Source organism: Lacerta agilis, chromosome 6, assembly GCF_009819535.1.
Source record: "Lacerta agilis isolate rLacAgi1 chromosome 6, rLacAgi1.pri, whole genome shotgun sequence".
NCBI classification, from domain to species: Eukaryota; Metazoa; Chordata; class Lepidosauria; order Squamata; family Lacertidae; genus Lacerta; species Lacerta agilis.
In genome coordinates, this window is record NC_046317.1 from 82779972 (window position 1) to 82807142 (window position 27171).

Sequence of the window (27171 nt, forward strand, 5' to 3'; positions counted from 1 at the left end):
TTGCATGAGGAGATCTGCACCTTTAAGACATCCTACAGCTTTTCCATATTGCATAAATATTCTGTGCTTCCTTGTGACAGACAACACATACATGTTTTGCTTTGCGTTTTGTGCCTTCTGAAATAGAATTTGAATATTTTATATCCCCCACTGCTCTGGTAACATAGCTCACCAGTGTCAAACACAATTGGAATATTTTGAGTTGTTGTTCTTTTGTTTAAACCCCAGGACTTGAATGTAAAATAGCAACATCTTTCCTTCCCCCAATTTTTTTGCTAGTCCAGTCTTTGAACTAGTGCAGCAGCAAAACACACTTCACTGAAGATTCACCAGCTTCTATGTATAAAGTCCATTTGGTCAAATTGAATTTTTTAAAACTGAACCCAATTTTGTTCTAACACTAATTTGAAGTGATGCCAATTTTAGAACGCAATTGCACTATTGTATTATATTCAGGTTTTATATTTAGCATTTCATATGAGTTTTGAAATACTTTTTGATGCTATGTTACAAGGCAATGAATCTTTCATGTGAAACTCATTAACTGCTTGCTCCTTGATCAAAACAAAATTTGTAAAAATGAAACCTTGTAGGCCACCTATTCCTGCTGGCCCCAAGTCTGCATACCTAGGAAATACACTCATTACTGAACAATAAAAAGCAAAGTAGCACATCCATTAAGATATGTAGGGCTGAAAATGATCAAACTTCTTCTTGTTCCTTTCAACTGTGTAAATGCAGACTTTTTATACAGTACTTTGCCAAATTGGTAACCACATTGTAAGAGCTTTGTATTGATTATTAGTATACTGAATGTTGCAGGGTGGAAAAAAGCCTACCAAACCGGTTTTTTTTAAACTTCTAGTGAAGAACTAGTACAGAATTGCATAAGCTCTGTTGGAAGGTGTGTTAACAGAGATATGCAGCATCGTCTTAGAAACTTTCTAGTAGGTGTTTCTTAGTGGGTTTTACAGATGCTCTGCAAATAGCCTATCTTCATGAAATTTTGTGCATATTAAAACATTACCATAATTCCAAGTGAAGACTACAGTCATGAATGCTAGTATCTTTTTAGAGTGACAGTAAGAGTCAATTCATCCCCACTTGTTAATTGTAGCATAACAATCATGACTGGATGTGAAATTTGCCCCCTTTATTCTTAAATGACAACCATGCATCCTGCCATGATGCATAATGTACAAATGTTTAGTTGACAACATTTGTTGAACCTTCTGTCCATTTGACCTTATGCGTGTGTTGAAAGAAAAGAATGCCAAGAGATGCTGCATTTACGCGAATCTAATGCACACCTCAATTTTCAAAACCTTGAAACCCAAAAAGTATTTGCTGGCACCATCAAATCTAATGCACACCCTAATTTTTGTGATGTAATTTGGCCAAAAAAGGTGTGCAATACATTCAAGTAAATATGGTACATTAGAAAAGGTTTTGTCTCCTGTAAACAATCCAGCAGGCACTAGAATTAGCAGTCTTTCTCAACAGCTTATTAAAATGAGAACACAAGGTAGCTGAAATGATGTTTATTTAAATCTGAGCACGTAGAGAAGTCCTTATGCTACTAGCACACAAGCTCCACCAACTGCTTTTATTTTTTCTTCTGCTTTTCTGCTGAAGAACTTTGCTTTCACAATTACAGGCTGTTTGGGCAGTTTCCCCTTGCCCAGGACTTTGTAATAACCCTAAAAACAAACATATAAGAGAATCATCAGCAAGCCAGAAGGTACCAAGTTTTTTTCAACCATCACTGATCAGTTCCAATAAAACTAAAAGATTATGTATACTTTGTGAAATAATGCAAGTAAACAAACTGTGCCTAGTAGGGAAGCTGTAGAATTAGACACTACAAGGAAGGAAACAGAAAATAGTAACTTGACAGTGTAATGGAACACGGGCAATTTAAAGTGTGTTTGCTACTTCATAATATTCACTATGCACATCAGCATGAGTCTCAGCATACTTTAGCTGTGCATTCCAGCCAACAGAATATTTGTGTAATACGGGGCAATGTCAAAAAATTACCGGTAAGCTTTCACCGTATCATGTTTCACTGAACTACTGAGATAGTTGTTTGAAAGTGTGTAGTTACTGTAAAGAGACAGAAAGAAAAATATTCCATCTTTTTACCACCAACCCCCCCCCCCCTTTGGATATACAATACAGTGTCTACAGACATACAATGAAGTCTCGCCCTATTTTCAGAATTATGAGTAATAGAAAGAGCCAAGTCTATTGAATGGGCACTGCCTTTGTTTTGTTAATTGGAAAATTAGCTGTTCAAACTCCAGGGTTATCAGTATCCTACAACTGCATTTTTACAATAAGTAACATAAGTCTATTTCACTCATAATGCTGACACAAGCCATGGCTTATTGCAAACAAGCAGGCTCCCGAAGTGGAGACTGTCGTGGTCATTTTGCCCCTCCTGAATATAACACCATGGTTTGGTATAACATTCATCCAAACACAGGCTCATGGTTTAGATCTTTTTGACAATCCAACAAACTGTAAAACCTACAATAAATTTAAGTAATGCAATCACTTTTGAAATGAAATATAAAAATGCCCACTCTACAGATAGTACAAGCCTGGCCTATAGCTTGGTCTCCACAATCTATGCCCCATCAAGCCAGATACAGCCAACAGGTAGCAAAACCAAGAGGCTGGCAAACTCCCATTTGGTCTGGAGGCCTACTGTAGTCAAATTATGCAGACCTTCCTTGGTTTTTACACGATAAGAAGCAAATATAAAAGCAACATTTGGGAAGCTCTGCATCATCATAAAAAGCATATCCAAAAGTTTTTGGCACTTACTGAGCGCACAACATCAATTACAGGTGATAATCCGGCTGGATTTTTGGCATACTTGAGCCTTGTCTGCTCACTAACAAGTGTCCACAGTTTATCCAGGTTGACTGTGGGACAGAAGTGCTGGTTTTTCTTCAAGTGGTAATGTCTCATACCAACCTTTCCAAAATAACCAGGATGGCTAGAAAGAAAAATCACAAACTGAAAAATCACTGCATGATGCATTTTTAAATCCATGAGCAACAATACTTGGGTTTATTGGACGACCATGTCTAGGTTTACTGACAAAAATATCTGGCACAAGTTAAGAGCAAAAGGTGTGAGGCAGACATTCTTAGTTCAAATCTGAGGTCAGCCATAAGCTCACAGTGCTTTTAAGTAAGCTTCTTTCTTAATACAGGGTACAAAGATGAGGCAAATATTGAGAAAGGAGAAAGCTCTACATGAGACATTGTTGTCTGCACCCTCCTGCTGACCCACATCTCTTACTTTGAGGAACAACCCTCTATTACTAACTTGGTGGCTGACTGTACTATGCGGAGCACAGTCAGTGAATAAAAGTCAGTTGTTACTCTCTGAGCACTATAGCACACCATGATAACTGACAATATCTAGATGTGACTCTAGCCTCAGTTATTTGTAAATATGCAACTTCATTGTCTTGCCAAATTCTCAGGGGAACAGATAAAAGCATGAAAAAGATTGTGTATACCATGGACTGGAACAGTTAAGATTATTGCTATTCTACATGTCTGCGTCCATTTCAAATAAGCGAGGATCTAGAGGCTAAAAAAGAATTTATTTTAAAAACTAGTGAGTTGAGCCAGTTTGTTTTATGATACTAAGTGCACCTGAAGTCCAAATACAGTGGTACCTTAGTTCCTGAACGGCCGAGTTGTCAAATCGGCTCCCGAACGCCGCAAACCCAGAAATTTTCTGGTTTACAAATGTTTTTGGGAAGCCGAATGTCTGATGCGGCTTCTGCTTGAGTGCAGGAAGCTCCTGCAGCCAATCGGAAGCTGCGCCTTGGTTTTCGAATTGTTTCAGGAGTCGAACGGATTAAGTTCGACAACCAAGGTACCACTGTAATAAAAAGTGGGCTAGCACTTCCATTTTCTGGAAGGGCCATAGATAGCTCAGTGGTAAACCATCTGATTTGCACACAGAAGGTCTTAAATTCAATCCCTGGCATCTCCAGGTAACAGGAGACTCCTGTCCACAGCCTTGGAGAGCCACTGCCAATTAGTCAACGGTACTCCTCTAGATGGACCAATGGTCTGATTCTGTATAGGGCAGCTTCCTACATTTGAAAAGTAACATTGTAACTTCTTTGGAAATTTTTCTAATGCCCCATATTGACTTTAGGTCCAATTTAGCCTATTTTGCTAATATTTACTAAACAAAACAAGGGGGACCATCCAATCGTATTAGCCTCCTGCAGCAGACTTCTGATTGTGCAAATCAGGGGGGGGGGGTCCTCCCCTTACAGCCTCCTGCACCAAAATAATTTTCTCTGAAGGGTTGGGGGGATCCCACTGTATTCCCCAAAACTATTTGAAATAAAATAATTTGTTAGGAAAGCCAATACTAAATATACTTTACACAGACTTGTGCTTATTGGCTTCCACAGAGCTCCAAGAAGCCACAAGTGATGAAAGTTCAAGCTTTCCACAGCTGTTGCGATAAAATGCATATATACTTTCCTTAAATACGGTTCAGTATTTGAAAATGGCATTTCCTAACTTCTGAATCTATATAGGTAGTTAATTTTTGGTGCCAGTTTGGGGAGGGGGGTTTGATGAGGGAAGAAATGAAGGGAAGTAAAGAAAAAAGGGCTAGCTTACTATTTATCAAAGTTAATTCTGTGGTGGTGCAGGCCTCCAGCATTACCACGTCCTCCAGGATGCTTTCTATGCTTACCTAGAGAGAAAAATCAAACAGATTTTTTTTAAAAAAACTTTAAAGCATAGAAACACAAAAACAAGCACACACACTGCCAGCTTAAATGTTTATCATCGCCAGTACTTAAAAGACCACAATTCAGCACAAGAGTTAGGCAAGCTTAAGCCTGCAGGCACACCCATACTATCATAGAGGAGTTAACTGTCCCAGAATTTAGAGCACAACTTTATACATGTTTACTCAGAAGTCTCACTTTGTTCAATCGTGCTTTCCCTCTAGTAAGCATTTAGGAGCTCAGCCTTTGTGTGAATCATAGTGAACCTGCAAATGATCAGGCTACAGGTCTGCTGTGTGATTAACTGCCCCCCCCCCCCTTACTGGCCTTAACAGTCAAGGTTGGCTTCCAGTTTATGGCTTTAAAAAACTCAATTTTTAAAAAAATCAGGCTAGCAAAGAATTGAGATCTACCTTCTTCAGACCACATTTCTAGGAACTTGCAATTTCCACCTTCTAAAGTTATGCCGTCATTCATGCTACACTAGCTCTAAGCAAACTGGAAGTATAATTAGTTACACAAAGCAGGACTTAGGACAGTAGTTCTTTTACCCATTCACTGTCCCCAATGCCTGCCTAAAAATGTATGGTTAGGCTGCAACTGCTCCAGAGGCCATGTATAGTGGATGCCATCTTGGGTTCTTAGAACAAAGCCTGAAGGGATGTGGGAAACCTGCAAATTTAGGCACCAGGTATATAAACTAAGATTACCAGATTTTTTTCAATAAATCCAGGGACATCTGGCAACCTTAATGTAAACCCATTTGAGTCAAGGAGTGAAGCAGAACTTGTTACTAAGCAATCCTATATTTACTACTGATGCTATTTATCTCTGCTTCTTCTATACAATAACCATATTGCATTTCATAACAGTTCTGACTCAACAGTTACACTAAATACACTGATTAAAACATCTGTTACCTATTTTCCTGCAAAGAGCTTCAACCTCAGATTAGCAAGGGGAAACCTTGGCTGAGATACAGTAGGTACTAAGGAACTTCTTCCCCATTGCTTGTATTCATTCTGGAATGTGCAAGCTGAACCCCAAAGGCATGGTGGTTGTAGCTATGGAAAGATAGCCCATATGAACTGACTCAGACTCTGCGATCATCATTTGAGGTCCTTCTTCGTGTGCATCCTCTGCCAGAGATCCAGAGGGGAGCAACACGAGAATAGGCCTTTTCTGCGGGGCCCCTTGCTTACGGAATGCTCCCTCCAGGAAAGCTTGCCTGACACCTGTTACCTATCTTTAGGAGCCAGGCAAAAACATTTCTCCCAGGCTTTTGGCTAATTAAACAATCTATGGCCTTTTAAACTGTGTGTGTGAAGGGGAGTGTTACTGTTTTAGTTTGTAATTATGCTATATATTTTTGTGATTTTATATTGTAAACCACCCTGTGATCTTTGGATGAAAGGAAATATAAAAAATAAATCATGTGCTTTACTCCCATGCAACCACACGCAGGAGTTTTTTTTTTTTTTTAAAAGGGTGGGGAACAGAAAACTAAAAGTGTCAGACACCAAAAAGCCTTTTTTCCCTTTAGGTTTAAGTCACCTGATAATCAGGGGAGAAGATTCCAAAACCCTGTGAAGCAACAATAGATTTAAGTAGCAAAATAGTTCTACGTGGAAGCTGCTTTCTACACGTACCAATACGACCATGGCCGTGGCTGACGTGACCTCGCAGTTTCCTGGTCTTCCTCAGTCTTGAAGGCTTAAGAAAAAGACAATACGACAGCATATGTTATATCAGTGCCCAATGAAAGAACAACAGGTGTAGCATGAGGTTTCAAAAATCAACAAATGATTGGAATATACTAGTGGAGGATCTCCAGCTTGGAACAGTTGCTTATGAACCTTAATCAGGTTTGCAGGCCTGATTAATGTGTGTCTCCCATTTACCTTTTCTCTAGACACTGGCATTTCAATGTTTGCTGTGTTTTGACTATTTAATTCACTTCAAGTGGTGCTTAAATAGGTAATCTCATATTTTTATCTCACCTCAGGATGGCATATACACCATTATCCTCATTTAACCTCACAAATTCCTGTGTCTACGTTAGGCTGTGATCAGCCCAAGAATACCCAGTGGGCTGCATGGGGGTTTGAACCTTGGTCTCTGCAGCCTGAAACTTTAACCACCATACTAGTACAGATACCATACTATATATGCATCAATATAATATAAGGCAAAAATTACCAGCGCAGCCCTCCCCAGAGGTCAGCTAAGCAAACCTGTTCACCGACGCATAGTGTATGGCACATTTCAAAGAGTAGAAACATAAAGCATTGGAGCAGCTTTCAGAAAGAAAACGCTTTTGGACCTCTACGCAAATATTTTTATCCCATGAAACACTTGAAAATTGCTGCGGGGTCTTGTCAGACCACTTGTTGATGGGTTTTTCCCCTCATTGGAGCAATGGTAACGTGTTGCGGTAGATGCTGTACGATTTAAAAGTTTTATTTTTTACAAACGGGCTGCATGCAGCCGGCCACCTGAGTGAACCAACCTAAAGAGCCACTTTCTAGTTTAGGAGCCCCTGATCTAAAGGATACCCCCCCCCCCCAGCTATCCCTTCGACTGAGAAAGGAGCAGATCAGCAACAGATGGGGGCGCGGGCGCTACTCCATACAACACCCCACCCCACCCCACCATGGACCGGGTGGCTTGAAAAGAAAGCCGTGGGAGAAGCGCACGGGGGAGGCGCCTGTCCCGATGAGCTGGAGGAGGCAGGGAAACCCAATACCCCGACCGGGAGCGCGTCGTGGATGTTGTCTTTCCAACAACAACCCTGCGAGGTAAGGCAGGCCGAGAGCGAAGGGGGATCCGAGTGCAGAGCCCGGCCATGAGTTCACTGTTATTAAAAGTCCCCGAGAAACGCCTTCCGCCCCGAGGCAGCCGCCATCCCCTCGCGGACTACGGGCGGGGGGGAGGGCTGACCAAGTCCCCGCGCGGCCACCCTCCGTCGGGAGAAACGGCGTCTGAGGCGCCGGACCACCAGGCCCGGCTCCTCAGGCTGCGCCCGCCTCACTCGCCACCTACCATCTTGGCGGCTCCAAGAAGATAAAAGGAAGAGAGAGCTCCTCTCGCGAGATTGCACGGAAAGGAAAGCCCTTCTATCGCGAGGTCTCAAGCCTCTTCGGGGATGGGCCTAGTAAACTACACGCGCACGCGGAGAGAGAGAGAGAGAGGGCGGAGTCTCGCGATACTCTGAGTGCCGGCTTCTTTCGCGCGGTTGATCACGTGGCCCCAGGAAAAAAAAAAAAAGAACGCGTCTCGGTCGTCAATAGCAGCTGGGAAGACTCAGAAATGGTTGTTGCATAGATCGCTGTTTTTGTAGAGGTGGGAAAAAAAGTTTAGAGCGGCACATGGGGAGGTCTTTCAGTTCTCTATGGGCTACGCAGAGGACATGGTCCCAGATGTTGAGAACTCTTGCTTCCCACCCCATAGCGTGGCCCCGTGCACTTCTGCACATGAGTGCAATCTGTTGTGTTCAGTGGGGTCTTACTTACTCCCAGATATGTCCCCACCGGGGTAAGAATCATCTATCGAACAGATGGAAAGCTCTTTAATCTGAGCTGTCTGAAAGCAAGGAGTAAGGTTATTGTAACTTCCGTCATAGAGCTTCAGTATGCTGATGACAACGTAGTGTGTTCCCACACAGAGGATCACCTCCAAATCACCCTAAATATCTTTGCAGAAGCTTACAAAAAGCTTGACCTATCGCCCAACACCCAAAAAACCCAAAGCGCTGTGCTAACAAGCACAAAACAACCCCTCTGCAGCGCCACAAATCCAACTCAGTGGTGTAGGAAAGTGCCAATTACTTCGCCTACCTTGGCAGTTATCTTTCCACAATGCTGAAATCCAGCATCGCTTGAGCTCTGCAAGCGCAGCTTTCTCCTGGTTGAAGTGCAGAGTGTTTGAGGACTGGGACATTCGCAGGCAAACCAAAATGCTTGTTTACAAAGCTATTGTATTACAGTGGTACCTCTGGTTATGAACTTAATTCGTTCTGGGGGTCCGTTCTGAAGCTGTAACTGTTCTTATCCTGAGGCGTGCTTTCGCTAACGGGGTCTCCCGCTGCAGAAGCACGCGATTTCCATTCGCATCCTGGGGCAAAGTTTGCAACCAGGAGCAGCTACTTCCGGGTTAGCGGAGTTCGTAACCCAAAGCGTTTGTAACCAGAAGCGTTAATAATCAGAGGTACCACTGTACCAACTTTACTGCATGCTTGTGAAACACGGACCACTTATAAATACCATCTCCAACTCCTCGAAAGATTCCATCAGCGGGGTCTCCGAAAATTTTTACACATCACTTGGGACGACAGGTGAACTAATGCCAGTGTACTGGAAGAAGCAGAGATCGCCAGTGCTGAAGCAATGATTCTTCAACATCATTGAACTGGTCATGTTGTTCAGTTGCCTGATTATTGTCTTCCAAAGCAACTACTCTATTCCAAACTTAAAAATGGAAAGTGTAATGCTGGTGGTCAACAAAAGAGGTTTAAAGACTCTCTCAAAGGCAAATCTAAAAAAAAAAGTAGGATAAACACCAACAATAAAAAAGCAGCTTACAAACAACAAAAAACAACAACAATGACATAATAGGACATCACAAATGCAACATAAATCATATAAAATAATTGATAAATCATAAGTGAAACAATTACAAATCATCAGTAAAACAATTACAATCTATAAAACACTATTTACAAAACAACTAAATAAATAAGCTAAACATCACAATTATAACAAAAGTCGTAGGATTCACAATCAGCTACATGGAAGTCTTGAGACATATCTAAATCCCAGACTCAAAAATTGATTTAATACTTCTTAGGAAGAGTCCCAGCAGAGCAAGCCAATATACGGACTAGTTTAGTGTCCTGCTTTCAACAGTTGCCAAGCAGTTGCTTTTGGAAAGCCTTTCCCCAACTGAATGCCATCCAGATGTTTTGAACTACAACTTCCAGAAGCTACAGGCACTGTAGCTGCTGCTTAGGAATGATGTAGAGAGCATCAGGTTTGCTCAGAAGCAGGGTGCGAAGGCAGTAGCATGTCCCTGCAGTGCCCGCCCTACAGCAACCTAATGGGTTTTGCAGCCGGGGGCCACAGCAAATTGATTTGTCTGGTCTACATATAAAGCCATAATTGCATCTTGTGGTCATGGACTTGATAAATCAATTCCCAAATAGTGCAAGGCTTGAAAAAGGAAAACATCCAAATAAAGCTTGTCACATGTGTCAGAATTCCATAAAATTTCAAAGAAGGAGCGAGGTTTATTCTCTTGCAGCAAAAAAGAAAAATGAAACCACTAGCATCTTAAAGACTACAGTAGGTAAAGCTAAACTTAAAGGACCCCTGGATGGTTAAGTCTAGTCAAAGGCAACTATGGGGTGTGGCACTCATCTCACTTTCAGGCTGAGGGAGCTGGTGTTTGTCCACAGACAGCTTTCTGGGTCATGTGGCCAGCATGACTAAACTGCTTCTGGCACAACGGAACACTGTGACAGAAGCCAGAGTGCACAGAAACACTGTTTACCTTCCTGCCACAGCAGTACCTGTTTATCTACTTGCACTGGCGTGCTTTTGAACTGCTAGGTTGGCAGGAGCTGGGACGAAGCAACAGGAGCTCACCCAGTCATGTGGATTCGAACCCCCAATCTTCTGATCAGCAAGCCCAAGAGGCTCAGTAGTTTAGACCACAGCACCACCCGCATCTTAAAGACTACTGTGGCAGAAATCTACTTCATCTCTATTTGAAACATAATAAGAAGAGTGAAGGGCTGGTGCTGCTGTGTCGGGCAGGGACTGGATACGGAGGGTGCTCTTCAGCCACTGCCTGTCTGGCAGTGGCAAGAACTGGGTTAGCACACTCTGTCCCTGCTTGGGGTGTGTGTGCACACACCTGCCCCGGGCACCAGCAGACAGCGCTATGCCCCTGCCTAGCAGAACTTTAGCATGGCTTGGACCTGGGAAGCAAGAATCAGCTGCCTGTCCAAACAGCCTGCCTACAGCATCTCACAACACTACAACAGTCTCTGGCCTTGGCAAGACTAGAAGACAGAAATAGGCTCTTTTATGGCATCTAGTCTGATACTCAGCAGCTTGGTTGGCCCTCCACTACACATTTTTAAGCCAGAATATTATAAAACTATCTGGGCAAGGAACACTGTCATGCTGACTACACTTCTTGCCCTGCCTTTGCTGTGAAAAAGTGTGCATAATTACACAATGAAGATATCTGGATACTTTTTCTCTTTTTTTGGAAGGTATGTTATATATCCAAAATGAAACCAGATATATTAATAAGTTTAACTACATTTATAGTAACTCTTATTTTCCTGACAATGACTGATAAATGACTGCATTTATTTTAATTTGGGGAATGCAATAATAGGCTTCTGAGGGGTAGCCATGTTACTTAGCTGTAGCAAAAACAAAAACAAAAAACAAAGAAACCCACCCCATTGTCGGAAAACCCAGGTTTAAAAACAATACACACACTGTATCTGACAACCTTTAAGGTCAGGAGCAGGTTTCTGATTATTCCAGTTCTTTTCGCTACACAATAGAATAAATGGACACAGTAAAAGAACGTTTCAGCTGTCAGAACATATTGTAACTGACCTTAATATAGTCAATAAAGGAACTTCAAAGAGAAACTCCAGCATGAAACTGTTTAGATGTTTAGTTAGATGTGTTTGGGTATAAATAGAGACAATGGTTAGCAGTCCCACTACAGATGCTGATTTACTCAGCAAGGCTATGATGTACTACTGTTGTGAAGGGTCAGTGTGCTTACTTCGCACACATTTAAACTCTTAATCGAATTGTTAATGTCTGTACTTTTTGTTTTTCACTATCATTTGTCTCCAACCTCTACAAGTTTTCTTTCTTTGTAGCCATGGGTTAATAAGGATTATACTTTACACATCTGAAAAAGTGGACTCTAGTCAACAAGGGGTTATGACATGGTAACTATGTTAGTGTTGTTTTTAGCTAAGTTGTACACTCGGAATAGACCCACTGAAATTAATCAACCTAAGTTAGTCGTGTCCGTTAATTTCAGTGAGTCTATTCTGAGTGGAACTGACGTTGGATACACAATTCTTAGTCTTTAAGATGCCACAAGACTCCTTGTTGCTTTAAATTCAAGCTTCTTAATTTGTGTGCTTGAAAATATGGGAAATAAGGAACAGACTTAAATGACCCTGGTCTAATTTGAAATTAAAGCATCCAGATTCCCCCTCAATCCTTAAAGCACAGAGAATGAGGCGCCCTCACGGAGACCCCTTACAACCTCTTCAGATCAGAGAAATTAGAATTTAGTGTATGTACCCACCTCCTCTCAATTTGTAAAGAAATTATTTGTAGCATTGATGATAGAAAGCAGGGTGTGTTATTCTGACTTGTCGACACGTCCTAGCTTATGAAAGAGTTTGCATAAGCATGTTTGATTGAATTGTATAAACTTGTTGGCTCAGAAAGTGAGCGAGGAATTCAAACTGGACAAAGTCAACACAGTTAGGAAAGAAAGCAGCAGAAAAAGAAAAATAGAAGAGGTTTGATCTAGGGAAATAGCATGACGCTTGAGGGAGTAAAGGAAGAAAGTTGGCCAGCTTTAGCCTGATTGAAAAAACCTGAGTGAAAGGCAAATGATCATTATATTTGCATGTCTGATATGAAGAGCATAAAAATCAGATCTTTTGCTTTTATGCATACCAGATGTGAACTGTGGCGTCATGGGTCAGAAAAAGTGGAACTTGAGGAACTATCCATAATTAGCACCATACCTGAGGGGACTTGCAAGTCCTGTACCGCAAGAAGAGTCCACATCCTGTCAGAACTGATGCTGCCTTGGCCCCACAAAGCTGTCAAATGGTATGGAAATCGGAGCAGGAGAAACACAGAATGGTTAAGGAGAGGAGTGGTTTAGTAAGAAAGATTAAAATAACCTATATTCTGAACTCAATTATGTGCCGTGGTGGGTGGGTGTACGTCGTGAAATTCAGCGAAGCAGACCGAGCATAAATAGTAAGGAAATTTACAAGGCAGCAATTTCTTGGCAACGCATTCTAAGGGCTTGAGATAATGGCTATGTTACAGGCACCGAGAAAGGATGTATAACATTTGAGTCCTTTTGGGAAAGGGATGCAAAACACAGGGAAGTTTGCACTGGAACTGGAAGCAGTTGCAGATGAGTCTAGTGTTATGAGTTTGAGGGCGCTAGGCATTTCTAAATTGCTGGATTCAGTAAGTGTTAGAATTTAATTAAAGTCTGGGGTGTGCCAGACTAATCCCTGGATCTAACAAGTGTTAAAAGCTAATTAAGCCACGCTAGCTTCCTCCTGAGGTGATAAGTCCCGGATGATGGGCCATTAACAAAAAAACACAACAACAAAGCATTAAAAGCACTCTGCAAATGGATAGGCCCCCCTCACAAAGCCAGAGTTTAGAGTAGAGAGTTAGGAGCAATGTGAATTAGAAGCTTAGTGATGGCACTGGGGGGAAAGCAATATGAAAAGCTAGAGAGACAGAGCAACGGTTGATCTCTGTTTGAACCCAAGGCTGCAGCTATGGGAGAAATGACCCTTTTGGGGTGCTAATGCTATGAACCCCTCCATCGCAAGGTCAGGTTGTATATATGTGTAAATAAACTACTCTAGTAGTCTCTGCTGTGCTTCATTGTTCCAAAAGGAAACACAGGCCTTGGGTGAATTCCTGGGACTCCGGGAATCTTGCACCGCTCAGAGAGAGGGGTGGCATCCAACACTATCTATGGCAACAGATACACACTAGTGGATGCATTCCACTGCCTAGGGGCCAACCAGGAAGCGAGATTTGTAGGACATGATTTTGCCAACAAACAACACATGTGAGAGTAGAGGATGGGGCACCAAGTCAGATAATGCGTTTAGCATTTATAGAGCACTTTTTGAAGGGCAAAAAACCCCTCTCATAACCATGTTTGCAGATCACGGTTAAGCTGTAACTCCTGCTTTTGCTGCACCCCGTTTGCACTGGGAAGAAACAAGCCTCAACTTCTGCCTTAGTGTAATGTCTTGGACCAGGAGTTGTGGTTTGTTTCTCTCCACGCAAACCACACTGGTAAAGCCAATGCTTGCTCTTGGCTTATCAGATGTAATTTGTCTGGACAGAACAATCTGCAATCCCTAGTTTGGATGCTAACATCAAGCCTCCATGTGTTAGCGGGCAGGAGCAAAACAGCCCGGATGATCACTTTCTCAGTGAACTGTTAACTGTGCTTTGCCTGTGACATGTGGAATAGGCCATTGTTTCAGTAACCCACTATTCTTTAAATCAGATACTTCTCAACTCAACGCAGCCAAGTTTTCTCAGGCGTCCACTCCTACTGTGGTCCATGGGCTTACTCCCAAGTATGTGTGCACAGAAGGTTACGGCCACAGCTGTGTCACTTGCAGCTCCGCTAACCTACATCAGTTCCCCAGAAAAGGATCCTGCACCCCAAGATGCTTCTTTCTCAAAGTGCAGATCTCTCTAAGCTGCTGTTCTGCCAAACTCTGGTCTGGGAGACCCTACCCTTACAGGCAAAATGCCCATGCAGGAAACATCTACAGCCATTAAAAGAACATTAAGGTTCCTTAGTGTCGAATCTCTGGCTCTCATCCGAGTCACTCCTCCCCTTTGGGAAATACAGACCATCCTTTCCAGCTTCACTTATCCCCAACTTTTGCCAGGCAGTTGCAGAAGTTCAGTTTGCATGTTGTGGACGTAGTGTGTATCTTGCTTTCAGTAAGGTCTTTGACATAGTCCCCCATGATATTCTTGCAGAGAAGCTGTAAAATGTGGGTTGAACGAGGTAACTGTTAGGCGGATTTGTAGCTGGTTGGCTGACCAAACCCAAAGAGTGCTAATGAATGGTTCCTCATCATCCTGGAATCAAGTGACAAGTGGAGTGCCACAGGGTTCTGTCCTCTGCCTATTGCTGTTTAATGCCTTTATAAACTACGTGGATGAAGAAATTGAGGGGATGCTAATCAAATTAGTGGGTGACACCAAAGTGGGAGGGGGCGCTAAGGCTACAGAAGAAGGAATCAGGATTCAAGATAACCCTAACAGATTGGAGGACTAGGCCAAAATGAACAAAATGAATTTCAATATATGCAATTGCAAGGTTTAGATGAATAACCACTGTACTGAGAATAACCACTGTACCGATATAAGATGGGGGAATCTGACTTCCAGTAGTACGTGTGAAAAGGATCTAGGGGTCTTAGTAGACCACAAGCTTCACACGAGTCAGCACATGACTCTTCTAGACTGCATCAACAGTAGTATAGTGTCCTAATCAAGGGAAGTAATAGTACCAGTCTGCCTTGGTCAGACCACACCTGGAGTACTGTGAGTATTGTCCAGTTCCAGGCACCACAATTTAAGAAGGATATTGACGAGAGCTGGGCATGTTCAGAGGAGGACAACCAAGATGATCAAAGGTCTAGAAACCAAGCCTTGTGAGAAATGGTTGGAGGAGTTGGGTATGTTTAGCCTGTCCAGTGTTTCGAAAACTTGGGTCTCCAGCTGGGAGTTGTAGTCCAAAAACATTTAATAGAAGAAAAACTCCAGCAGATAATGCTCAAGAGCTGGTAGTGTTCTTGGTGGATTTTGCAGGGCCTATGAAATTGCTTTTGCAGGACCTAGATAAAAGCAACCTGGCCTCCTGCTGTTTCTGATATGCAGCAATCAGCAGACAATTTTTTCTCGATTTGAAGGTACATATGCTAACCGCTGCAGAGCAAACTAGTATTAAAGGAACCGTTACAGGAGGGTCTAGTTCAAAAGCTGAGTCAGCCTTGTTTCCAGTTCTTGAGCGGGGTTTAGATTCCTTTGGGACACGTATAATCAGGACATTGTGGCAATAGCTGTCAACATGGTATTGTCTCTCATCAAGTGGTCATTATGAGAGGCATAGTTCCTCTGACCCTGAAGGCAATGCATAGTCATCACGGAAGTACTGGTTGCCAATGCTACTGACCCAGTCCAACTAAGACCCCGGAGATCTGGGCTTCTGAAACTCTTTCCAAACCAAGCATAGTTCATACCAAATAAGTAAAGCATAAAGATACATTTTCTTATAATTGGCTTTAGGAAGCTGTTGTATGTTTCTGTGCTCTGCTCTTTGTCTCCTCTCCACAAGAAAATATGTGACAATTTAATTAGTTGCAAGGACTTAAGCAATATGAACAAAAGCAAAGCTGTATGAAGCATTGCAGCAGTTACTCGAGAGAACAGAGAGAGAGAGAGGAGAGAATCCAGTGGCTTGGCAACCATCACTGGCTCATCCATCTTTGGGTTCTAAATCTGGCTGTGAGTGAAAAAGACTAAAATCCAGTGCAGACATACTCTGCAGTAGGTCCCATTCAGAGGCACCATCTTGCACCCAAGTTGTTTTTTTTTTTTGGGGGGGGGGGTGTCCCAGTGCATGTTCTGCGCATGATGTCATTTGCCTGGCATGCACCATGTGTGTGTGACACGTGCACAACATGTATCACACATGCAACGCTGCATCATCAGGAGGAGACCAAGCTCAGAGCCCAGTATGTCCCTGCTTCCTCTCTTGCGCTCAGGAGGAGCAAGACGCTGAACTGTGCTGCGCTTGGCTCCGCCCCTCAGATATTGGGGGGGGGGCAAAGACACCTCCACTCCAGGAGTTGGGGTGCCTGGTCCCATCAGTCCTAGAGGCATTTACATACATAAACCTGCATAGCATACGGCAGCAACTGTCCCAGAAAAAAACAACCACACACACTGATGAAAGCTTTTAATTTCATCCAACATAGGCTCTTTAGCAGCAAGCAAAATGCTTTGCATTCCTGAATCTGCATCGGACTGTCGGCCCATCTGTCTATCCCAGCATTGTACCCTTGTGAAGTCTTTCCTGCTTATGCTACCTGAGATCAATTAACTGGATATTGAATCTGCAAAGCATGTGCTTTGCAACTGGGCCATGCCCCTTTTATTTACCCTGTGATCTTCCTGTGAGGCTGTTCAGTAATGTATTAGTTTATAGATGAGGATTTGTAGTCAGGCCATGCTATGAGTTTCTGGATGGGCGACAATTTGAATACAGTTGTTCAACAACCAAAGCCAACTTTCTGGCCACCAAATCTCATGCTACCTCTCGTAGTATTATTCTGCTTCTTACATTGGGGTCAAGTGACTTCTTGCTCTTTATTGGTTCTGGAGTTGCAAAAGAAGGAGCCAGTTATTGCCCTGCAAGTAAGAAAGAGACAAACTTCCGCTCCCAACCCTTATGGATGATGGAGGAAAATGGATCATTTTTACTTCCCCCTAGAAAAAGCGCCCGGACTGATTTGTCTGCAATTTGGCAGGCTTAGTCCATTCTAGAGGACTTGTGTGCCTGTAAATTTTATCCACTTTGGCCCAAAGAGAGAAATGTTATTGCTTTTATACAGAGTGGCTCAGAACACCACACAGAGACTGAAGCAGAGAGAACAGAGAGCAACTCAGAAATAGATCAGGTTTTTTAAGGCATAGAGATACAGCAGATATTGTGCCCTGTGCATACTCCTAACATGTACATCTGAGTAACTAAAGACCAGGGCTTCTTTCCTCCTACTTTATAGGGAAGGGTGGTTGCTGCCTTTGTTAAGCACTTGGGAGTCAGAAACCAACTAGATCCTGATCTACTTTCTTCCACCACACTTACATATTAGCTTAATGTATTTTAATATTTGTTGGAAGCCACCCAGAGTGGCTGGGGTACAAATAAATTATTATTATTATTATTATTATTATTATTATTATTATTATTATTATCATCATAGCTTGTCACAATACAATACCATACCATATTCAGCAACTTTATTGTATCTGAGGAGTTGTCCTTTGTGTTGCTTCCCACAAAAGCCCCAGGCTTCCACAGCTATATATAATCTGTGGCAAGAAGAATCTGGCCAGGTTTACGTTCCCTTGTCTGACACTGCACAAAGCTAACCCAACTCCAACCAGCAGACAAGACAAAAACGGTGCTGTGAAATTTCCGGCTTGTAAGGGAACCCCCCCTCATAAATACCAGGTTCGCGCCCCCCCCCCCCAGGAAAGAACGGGATAACATTACACACTAAATTAAAACTACTGGAAAGCTTATTTAGTGGCAAGAGTTTTGCAATAGGCAGACCATGTTAAAATGGGAATGGCTCCAAAATATTCAGGAACAAACTTATTGGCTTGAACGGGGAGGGGGAGGAATGGGACCAGTCAAAGGAACAGTTGTGAGTCCAAAGCTTTAATTTTTGGCCACTTTGGCGTGTGCGCTACTTAAAAGTAGAAGAACATTCCTTTTTATCACGAATCAGTGCTGTTTCCTGTTGTAACAGGAAAATGGACATGCTGTACCAAGTAAGAGAAAGGTACGAAAGCCCTCTGTACCATCTGGTTTCACAACACTGCGTATACAGTTGAACCAATGGCAGTAGTATTTTAGGGTGGTGGGGGTGGGGGGAGAGAAACCCAACCTCTTGCAGCTTCTGCTGTGTCTAATCCCCTCCTTTAAGCACCCACAGTCAGAACAGCACTGTCTAGTAACTGGCTGCACCCCTTCTTTAAACTATCTGTTTAAAGTTGAGTCCCCATCATAGCACCCATGGGCACAAGTGCCCTCTGCCCCCCCTGCCCCAAGATCTGTCAGGGTGCCTGCCATGCTCCCTAGTCCCTTTCATGCCAGATTGTGAACTAGAATAGCCATATGAATTCCTCGTCACTCTCCCAAGTATTGAAAACGCTGTCTGCTTATAAGCCTAATTGGCCAGCAGACCAAAAGAGAAGGCCGTTTTCTCTGCTGGTAGCATCCTATTGGAAGAGACAGGACAGTTTCAATTGGATGCTACCAGCAGGAGGGAGCATGGGCTCAGAGGAGAGGAGATAGCAAGGCATGGCTGCATCTGTGCTTTCGTAGTGAGAAAGGTACATAACGGGATAAAGAAAAAACCAAGCAGTCAGGGCCCATGCGAGGGTTAAAAATGGATCAGTCGAGGGGTTGCAGGGGGAGGAAGTAAAAATGGAACAGCTGACAAAGGGACAAAGGACAGAGCAGTCAAGGCTGGTGAGAAAGAGAGAGGTTTGCGTATAAGAATGATCCAGGAGAGAAAGTGTGTGTTACATTGGCTGTCAGACATAAAAGTCTTCCTTGCATTAAGTGGATATTTTATGTTCCGTGAAATGGGCAGTTTGCCTGCCAGACAGAGATGGAGGGAAAATATTTTATGGCTTGTGTCTGGCCATGCATTTCAGCCTGGATAGCTCAGTTGGTTAGAGCATGGTGCTGATAATGCCAAGGTTGTAGGTTCGATCCCCATATGGGACAGCTGCGTATTCCTGCATTGCAGGGAGTTGGGCTAGATGATCCTGAGGGTCCCTTCCAACTCTATGAGTTCTATGGCCATCTCAGCAGCTGTTCAGTGACATAAGGACACAGGAGGAACCATGCTGGAACAGATGAGGAGGCCGCGGTGTACACCTGGCCTCCCACCAGCGGAAACACTGCAATTACGATGAGGGAGAGGGGCAAGGAGGAGGGGAGTTTGGCGCTGTGCGGATGCACTGGTGGGAATGCAGGACTGGTTCCGCCAGTGCACTTGCAGAGCACCAACTTTTCACGCCTGATAAGTGCAGCAATGCTGCTGCTGGTAGGCCAGGTGTGCACCAGGATCTTTCTCCTTTGTCCGCTCCTGGATCAGACCAGAGGCCTTTCTAGTCCAGTATTCTCACAGTTGCCAGCTGCAACGAACCTCCCCGTCACACTACCCTCCCCTGTTACTAAGTTTATATTTATTTATTTATTTATTTATTTATTTGGTCAGGTGTTCCAGGTCAAACTAATTAACCACCCCCACCTGTCCCTCGGAGGTCCGTCAATGAAGTTAACTCCCTTGTAGATATAATATGGGAGAATCTTAGTAACCGGAGTTTCTTTGTCCAGCTGCCGCAGCCGCTTATAATCCTTGCTCTGGGCTTCAGGGGTTAAACACCTTTTTGCCTACAGCCCCAGGTTCTCTCTCTCTAGATCCCTCACTGTAGCAGTCTGCTAAACCCCTTTAGCAACTCAGTGGCATTCACAATGTTTCAGCCCGCTAGCCCCTCCTGAGTGAAACCCCTGAGACACAAACTAACACCTCGCAGGACAGTTTGGACTCTTCCCTGGGTTCACCTCTTCATGAGCAGTTTATAACCCGCTGGATCCAAGAATCGACTACGTCTGACTTATAGCAACAAAACTAGTCTTTATTTTTTTAATAGCATAACGGTTTCAGAGAATCAAATGTTTAAACGTAGTTTCATAACAGCATAAAAGGTTTTCTATTCGGTATAACATACTAAACCTTCGACCTAGCCTAACCTACCCACCACTATCCTGGTCTCTAACCCTCTCTCCCTCAGTCACCACTCACTCCCTCTTTGACCAACTGCCTTCCCTCCTTTTAAAGGGCGAAAAGTCCCGCCTCCTGCGAACGAGCTGCCATTCACACAGAGTGTATTTTAACTCCTAACGTGCTGGGGTTTCTGACCATACCCTGACTTAGGGCAGATCTGTTACACCAGCCAGACGCCCGTGGGAAGCCTACAAGCAGGCCATTAGTGCCATCAAAATTGTCCACAATTTACAGTATAGTGATGTTGACCACAACAGCATCCAGTATTGTGGGTCCTATTTCACAGAACTCTCTTCCAGCTGGGGTCAGACAGGCCCCGCTCTCTGTTGAACTTCTGGCACGTATGGAATATTTTTTTTATTCTAGCAGGCATTTTGTCTTCCACTATGGGGAATAATGTGGGTGGGAGCTCAGGCACTGAACTTTGGCATGGGAAGAGATATGTCGCAGGTTTCTAAGAATTCCCTGTGTTCATAGAGTCATAGAGTTGGAAGGGATACTGAGGACGATCTACTCCAGTGTTTCCTAAACTTGGGCTGCCAGCTGTTTTTCGACTACAACTCCCATCATCCATAGTTGGCGAGACCAGCAGTCAGGGATCATGGGAATTGTAGTCCGAAAACAGCTGGAGACCCAAGTTTGGGAAACAGTCCAACCCCCTGCAATGCAGGAATATGCAGCTGTTCCTTATGGGGATTGAACCTGCAACCTTGGCATTATCAGCTTTCTTTTAGCAAACAACGAATTACTTGGCACGTTCTTTATTGTGCTTCACATGACCTACCCTTTCTTCTGCCACTCTCCCATGTGAGCAACAGCTAGGGCTTATCCACACTTCCTCTTGTCCTGCTGCTTTCCCCCAGAGGGAAACTGTGCTTTAGTGCTCAATTGGAGTAATTCGGGTTTTCTGTGGCTTGCCATTTGTTCCAATTTAGAGACAGAGAGTGGGTTTTCCATGGGAAAGGAGCAGGGCAAGGGCAAAACTGCTCAGACCTGTGCTTTCTTGGCATGGGACAAGTGGCAGTGTGGATGAGCCCGTAGTCTGTGTCCCCTTTTCTTTTTGGTTCTTCTATAGAGGTTTCTCATCCTGGCTGTTGCAAATTCTTCTGCTTCTCTTGCTTAGGAAACACATTATGCACCCGGCAGTCCCAAAGATATCAAATGACTTTCACGTGGCATTGCTTCTGGTGTTGTGAAACTTAATTATAAAGTGACTTGCATAAGCTGCTGGAGACAGGAAAATATGCATGCGCATCAGCCTGCTCTTTCTCAGGGACTTTTCTTTCTTTTTCTTTTTTTTAAATCCAAGTCCTAGCAATTAGAGCCACTGGAAAACTTCCTAAATAATGAAGTTTTTCAATGCAACGCAAAACAAAACAAATCAGTTGTACACATGCTAAGGTTTTTCTGGGGTGGGGTTGGGTGGGGGTTGATAGCTGCTCTGGACTCCTTTTGGAGGAGGAAACATTTTTTTCCATTAAAAATGAGGTGCTGGTATTCTTATAAGCATCAAGGGTGCTAGCAGAAAATGGCTATGATATGATAGGCAGCAAGAAAAGGGATGTGCTCTCCATATCAGTTGTTGTTTAGTCGTTTAGTTGAGTCCGACTCTTCGTGACCCCTTGGACCAGAGCACGCCAGGCCTCCATCTTTCCCAACATCAGGATCTGTCCTTCCAGTGAGCACTCAGGGCTGATTTCCTTAAGAATGGATAGGTATGATCTTCTTGCAGTCCATGGGACTCTCAAGAGTCTCCTCCAGCATCATATCAGTAAGAACTATCTAAAAACTATCTAATGATAATATTTTGTGCTTCCCCCCAAACAAAAGCACTAAAGATTGAGTAGTAAACGCTAGAGTTAATTAGCATTATGTTTAATGCCATTGTCAATCCTTTCTTTAGGACTAATACTTAAGCACATGAGGAGAGGTTTCTCCTGCTAAGTAGATAATTGGCGGGGGAAGCCTGCAGTTTGTCATAACAAAAACTGTACCTCAGCAGGAGGCCTTTCCTGTCAAAAAATTTCCTCTGCTTAGCTGTGTGCCTCCCAAGCCTTTCTAGTTACTGTTCGGGCTAACAGAGTGGGAAAGGGATAGGCTCCTTTTGCTCCTTCCAGGCTGCACAGCATGTTTGCAAATGACAGGGGGCCTTTAATAAAAGCAATCTGGATATAAACACAACGGCAGCTAGCACACTGGAGATTAAACAAAAACGAAAGCCACAAGACTGAAAAAGCTAAAGCCTTATTAATGACCTTCAGAGTACCCTAATGATGCATCATTGAAAGGGGTGCATCTCTCACAAGCACTAGAGGACTGTTGCTTGCTTGTTTTTGTTTTTTTACATGAATTGCTGGTTCACCCATGCACAGTGAGGAACAGGGACATGAGCACTATTGGGCTATAAAGGTAAGAGAGTAAAGAAAGAACACCTGTAACCCACTTTCTTGGGTTCCATGATCACTGCAGATGGTGACAGCAGTCATGAAATTAAAAGACTCCTGCTTCTTGGAAGAAAAGCAATGACAAACCTAGACAGCATCTTAAAAAGCAGAGACATCACCTTGCCAACAAAGGTCCATATAGTTAAAGCTATGGTTTTCCCAGTAGTGATGTATGGAAGTGAGAGCTGGACCATAAAGAAGGCTGATCGCTGAAGAATTGATGCTTTTGAATTATGGTGCTGGAGGAGACTCTTGAGATTCCCCATGGACTGCAAGAAGATCAAACCTTTCCATTCTGAAGGAAATCAGCCCTGAGTGCTCACTGGAAAGACAGATCCAGAAGCTGAGGCTCCAATACTTTGGCCACCTCACAAGAAGAGAAGACTCCCTGGAAAAGACCCTGATGTTGGGAAAGATGGAGGGCACAAGGAGAAGGAGACAACAAAGGATGAGATGGTTGGACAGTGTTCTCGAAGCTACCAACATGAGTCTGACCAAACTGCAGGAAGCAGTGGAAGACAGGAGTGCCTGGCATGCTCTGGTCCATGGGGTCACGAAGAGTCGGACACAACTAAATGACTAAACAACAACAACAACAATAACAACCCACAGGAACAGAAACTGATGGATTAATCCGGCTCCAGCTCTGTCATTGGAGGCTCAAGTGAAATAAAAAAGCCTTCTCTTGTGTTCTTAAATAATTACCAGGTAAGTTTTTAGCAGGGTCCTCATGTTTGTGTGCATTTTTAATGTTGTTGTTGTTGTTGTTGTTGTTACTGCAGCTGTTTGGAAATTTTCTAGCTCTGCCTAAATTAGATTAAAAAAAAAAAGAAATGTGGGAGGGGGGAAGGTCTCTCTCTCTCTCTCTCTCTCTCTCTCTCTCTCTCTCTCTGTGTGTGTGTGTGTGTGTGTGTGGACACCTCTTCTCAAGGAGGCTGAATAGGAGGAATTTTGATGGGGCAAGGAGTGAGAGGAACGTGCTGTTTAGGTGTGGAGCTGGGTGAGAGGAACGTGCTGTTCAGGTGTGGAGAAAGTATTTCTGAGGGGGTGGAACAGGAATTGTGGTTTGTTTGGCCAAGGCATTGTTTGGCCAAAGCATGCACAAATGTCCAAGGAGGAGACAGCAGCTAGGTTGTATTGTTGAGGGGGAGATGGACTGTGTATACAGTGTACATTTAAAGTACAGTGGTACCTCGGGTTACAGACCCAATCCATTCTGGGGTGCTGTTTGCACCCCGAAAAGTCTGTAACCTGAGTGGCGATATGGTGCATGCAGGAAAGCGTGATATCGCGCTTCTGCGCATGCGCAAACTGCGTGGAAAACTTCTGTGCATGCTCGTGCGGTGAAACCCGGAAGTAAACACTTCTGGGTTTTCCGCGTTCGCAACATGAAAAAAACGCAACCTGCAGTTATCGTAACCAGAGGTATGACTGTATGGTATTTTCCTCAAAGAATGCTGGGAACTGTTGCTTGTTAAGGGTGCTGGGAACTGTAACTCTGTTAGGGGTAAACTACAGTTCTCAGGATTCTTTGGGGGAAGTCAGGTGCTTTAAATGGATGGTGTGTATGCAGGCAGGGCCGGCCCTCCCATGAGGCAAGATGAGGTGGCAGGATCCACCAGGGCATCAGATCCCAATGTAGATTAGGGTTATATTACTAACAGCAATTCTCTCATGAATAAATATGGAGGGACTGTGAGGGCAAGACAGTCTATTCTGTATCCTGAAGGGTTTTGACTTTTCTAGACGGAGCTACATTGGCTGAGTTTAAGCAGCTTTGGAGATTGTTATACTTTTGCATGCTTTGACAGACTACTTGTATTGAATTTGGAAGGACCTGAACATATTTCCTAGAGCAAAATTACCAAGATTATTTACTCAATTTGATGCAGATCCAGTGGGTCCTCTAATAGTTTGCCTCTTGGCTCTTGGCTCTCATTTTCATAGACCCATAGAATCATAGAGTTGGAAGAGACCACAAGGGCCATCCAGTCCAACCCCCTGCCAAGCAGGAAACACCATCAAAGCATTCCTGACAGATGGCTGTCTAGCCTCTGCTTAAAGACCTCCAAAGAAGGAGACTCCACCACACTCCTTGGCAGCAAATTCCACTGTCAAACAGCTCTTACTGTCAGGAAGTTCTTCCTAATGTTTAGGTGGAATCTTCTTTCTTGTAGTTTGAATCCATTGCCCCGTGTTCGCTTCTCTGGAGCAGCAGAAAACAACCTTTCTCCCTCCTCTATATGACATCCTTTGATATATTTGAACATGGCTATCATATCACCCCTTAACCTTCTCTTCTCCAGGCTAAACATACCCAGCTACCTAAGCCGTTCCTCATAAGGCATCGTTTCCGGATCTTTTTCATTTTGTTTCATTAAAAATCCCACTTGCTTCAAATTAACAGCAAAGTTGCTGGACAGACTGAAGTAAGAAAAGGGTTTCTATGGTGACAACAGCACAGCACCCCCCCCACCCTTCACTGTTTTGATTTTTGGAATGGGAACAGCTACTTATTAAGGCTGTTTTCATAAGTGATAGCTGTCTTTTTGTGAATGCTGTTAGCTTATAACAGAAAGCAGATGAGAACAATCCTTAAATTAATGCAGCTATTGCACATTCAATTTACAAATGCAGGGAACTCATGCGTAGTTTTTAGAGTAAATAATTTGATGATGGGCTGGGGAATGGATGTTGGCTGGGTCTTGCTGGCTCTGTTTTGTTTCAGTTCCTCAGCCCTGTCATTTACTTGAGGACCAGGTTTGTCTCAGCATCCCACCAGGCTAATCTAACCAGTTTCCATGGCAATTCAGATAACATTTTTGCATCAGAACCACTAAGCCTGTAGTAGTTAGAGTTGGAAAAGGTCCTGGAAAACCAGGGCTCAAATCCTTGTTCAGACATGAAGCTCGCTGGATGACTTTGGGACAGTTACAGCACCTCAGCTTAACCAACCACACAGGCTTCTCGTGAGGCTAAAATGGTATCATGATGCTGTCGATGGCTCCCGGCTGGTTGCCCAGGAAAGTATAAAGACAATGAAAAACTTCTTACAGTCTTTTTTGTCATGCATTCTACACATATTGATCCAGAGCAGATTCCTCTCCCATTATTTCCCAGCTTTCCCCCTCATCTGCCTCTGAGCTGTGACCTCCCGCAAGCCACTGTCGTAAATGTATACTGTCTTCCTCTTCCTCCTCCCTGGAAGGGTCAGCATGGGGAGGTGGTCTCCACCATTCTTACTCCTCTGCCCAGCTCCTGACATTGCCCCCCTCTCCATTGCCCTCCTCCTCTGCTCAGTCCCTGACAAATGGGCAGGAAGAGAACCACATGTGCCACTTTGAGGTCCTTGCAGGAAAGGTGATGAATAATTAAAATGAGTAGTGGGGTTGCTGGTTTAAAGTCCAGAATGGTTTTGCGGATTAGGTAATCCATCCTGACATATTCTTTGGAACCCTGTCCCATAGCTAGCCTGCTAGGTCTCATTAGTTTCCCATTTGGAACCTTGGAAATGTGTTCATTTTGTGGGGTTTCATGCTCACTTTAGTTTAGTTGTCTTTCTGACTACCACAACTGCAAAGGCGGCAGGATTTGCTGGGGAAACCAACAAATGTGAGCTCATGTTGGGTTTTCTTCCTGAGATTAGCTCTAGTTCATGACTTGAGTCCTACATGCAGGCATCTGGCAATAGGTTGTCCTCAAAGATGTCTTTAATTCTTGTGCAGAAAATGTAATTTCAGTGGTGGTGGTCTAGCTTTATTAAGAGCACGAGATACTTCTTTGTTCAACTAACTTACCCAGTGGTCCCCATAACCTTCCCCTGCTATGCTGTGCCAGGCTAAATAGAGAGGTTCTAAACAGTGCAGTGCTGCTGAGGCTAAAGGCAGGCAGAATATGAAAAGGGAATGCGCACCCCTCAGCTGTTTGGTAAGCCTGGCTTCCTTCCAGCTTTGAAACTAAAATGAAAGATCTGCATACCAGTGAATCAAATGTTAGTTTTATTTTGTTTGTTTAATGATCATAGAAAATAAAATCCACTCTTCAGTCCAAAGGCCTGCAGAGCAGCTTACATTCATTAAAACAAAAAAGTAATACAATGAAATGAAATTAGTAAAACCAACAGAACGTTAGCATAAACCAGAGGTCGGCAACCTAAGGCCCATGGGCCGGAAGCGAGGGTCGCTTAACCAGCCCATGAGCCACCCCCGAACTGAGCTGCCTGTTCTGCGAGTCCCCACGGACTGTACTAAACCGGTGTGGCGTGGGGACTGTATTCCGCGGCTCCGGAAATTGCTTCTGTGCATGCCCAGATGCTGAAAATCGCTTCTGTGTAGGCATGATTTTCGGCGTCTGGGCATGTGCAGAAGCAATTTCTGGAGCTGCGGACACGTGCAGACGCTATTTCCAGTGTTGCGCTGCGCCGGCCCGGCCCACGGAGGATCTCTGCGGGAGTGATCTGGCCCATGCCTTGTAAGCCTTGCCGACCCCTGGCATAAACATATAAC

The 27171-nt window shown here is 43.7% G+C and overlaps 1 protein-coding gene and 1 non-coding gene across 2 annotated transcripts; both read right to left on the reverse strand.

Moving 5' to 3' along the window:
• Positions 1-1526: 1526 nt before the first annotated feature.
• LOC117049054 (60S ribosomal protein L27a-like) lies at positions 1527-7895 on the reverse strand. The gene is made up of 5 exons (XM_033153652.1): positions 7826-7895; positions 6433-6496; positions 4671-4746; positions 2833-3007; positions 1527-1700 (listed from the first exon to the last, which is right to left on the reverse strand). The coding sequence occupies exons 1-5, from the start codon at positions 7826-7828 to the stop codon at positions 1572-1574; spliced, it is 447 nt and encodes a 148-aa protein (XP_033009543.1). The 5' UTR covers positions 7829-7895; the 3' UTR covers positions 1527-1571.
• Positions 3330-3460, reverse strand: LOC117049337. The gene has a single exon (XR_004426965.1). It is a non-coding gene; the product is annotated as a small nucleolar RNA SNORA3/SNORA45 family (small nucleolar RNA).
• Positions 7896-27171: the final 19276 nt, after the last annotated feature.

Bases quoted from the DNA above. Each gene is read 5' to 3' on its own strand.
- LOC117049054 (XM_033153652.1), bottom strand. The intron at 4,747-6,432 runs GTACGTGTAGAA...TTTTCTCTCTAG, and splicing joins CCACGGCCATGGTCGTATTG to GTAAGCATAGAAAGCATCCT. The intron at 3,008-4,670 runs GTAAGCTAGCCC...TTTTCTTTCTAG, and splicing joins AGAATTAACTTTGATAAATA to CCATCCTGGTTATTTTGGAA.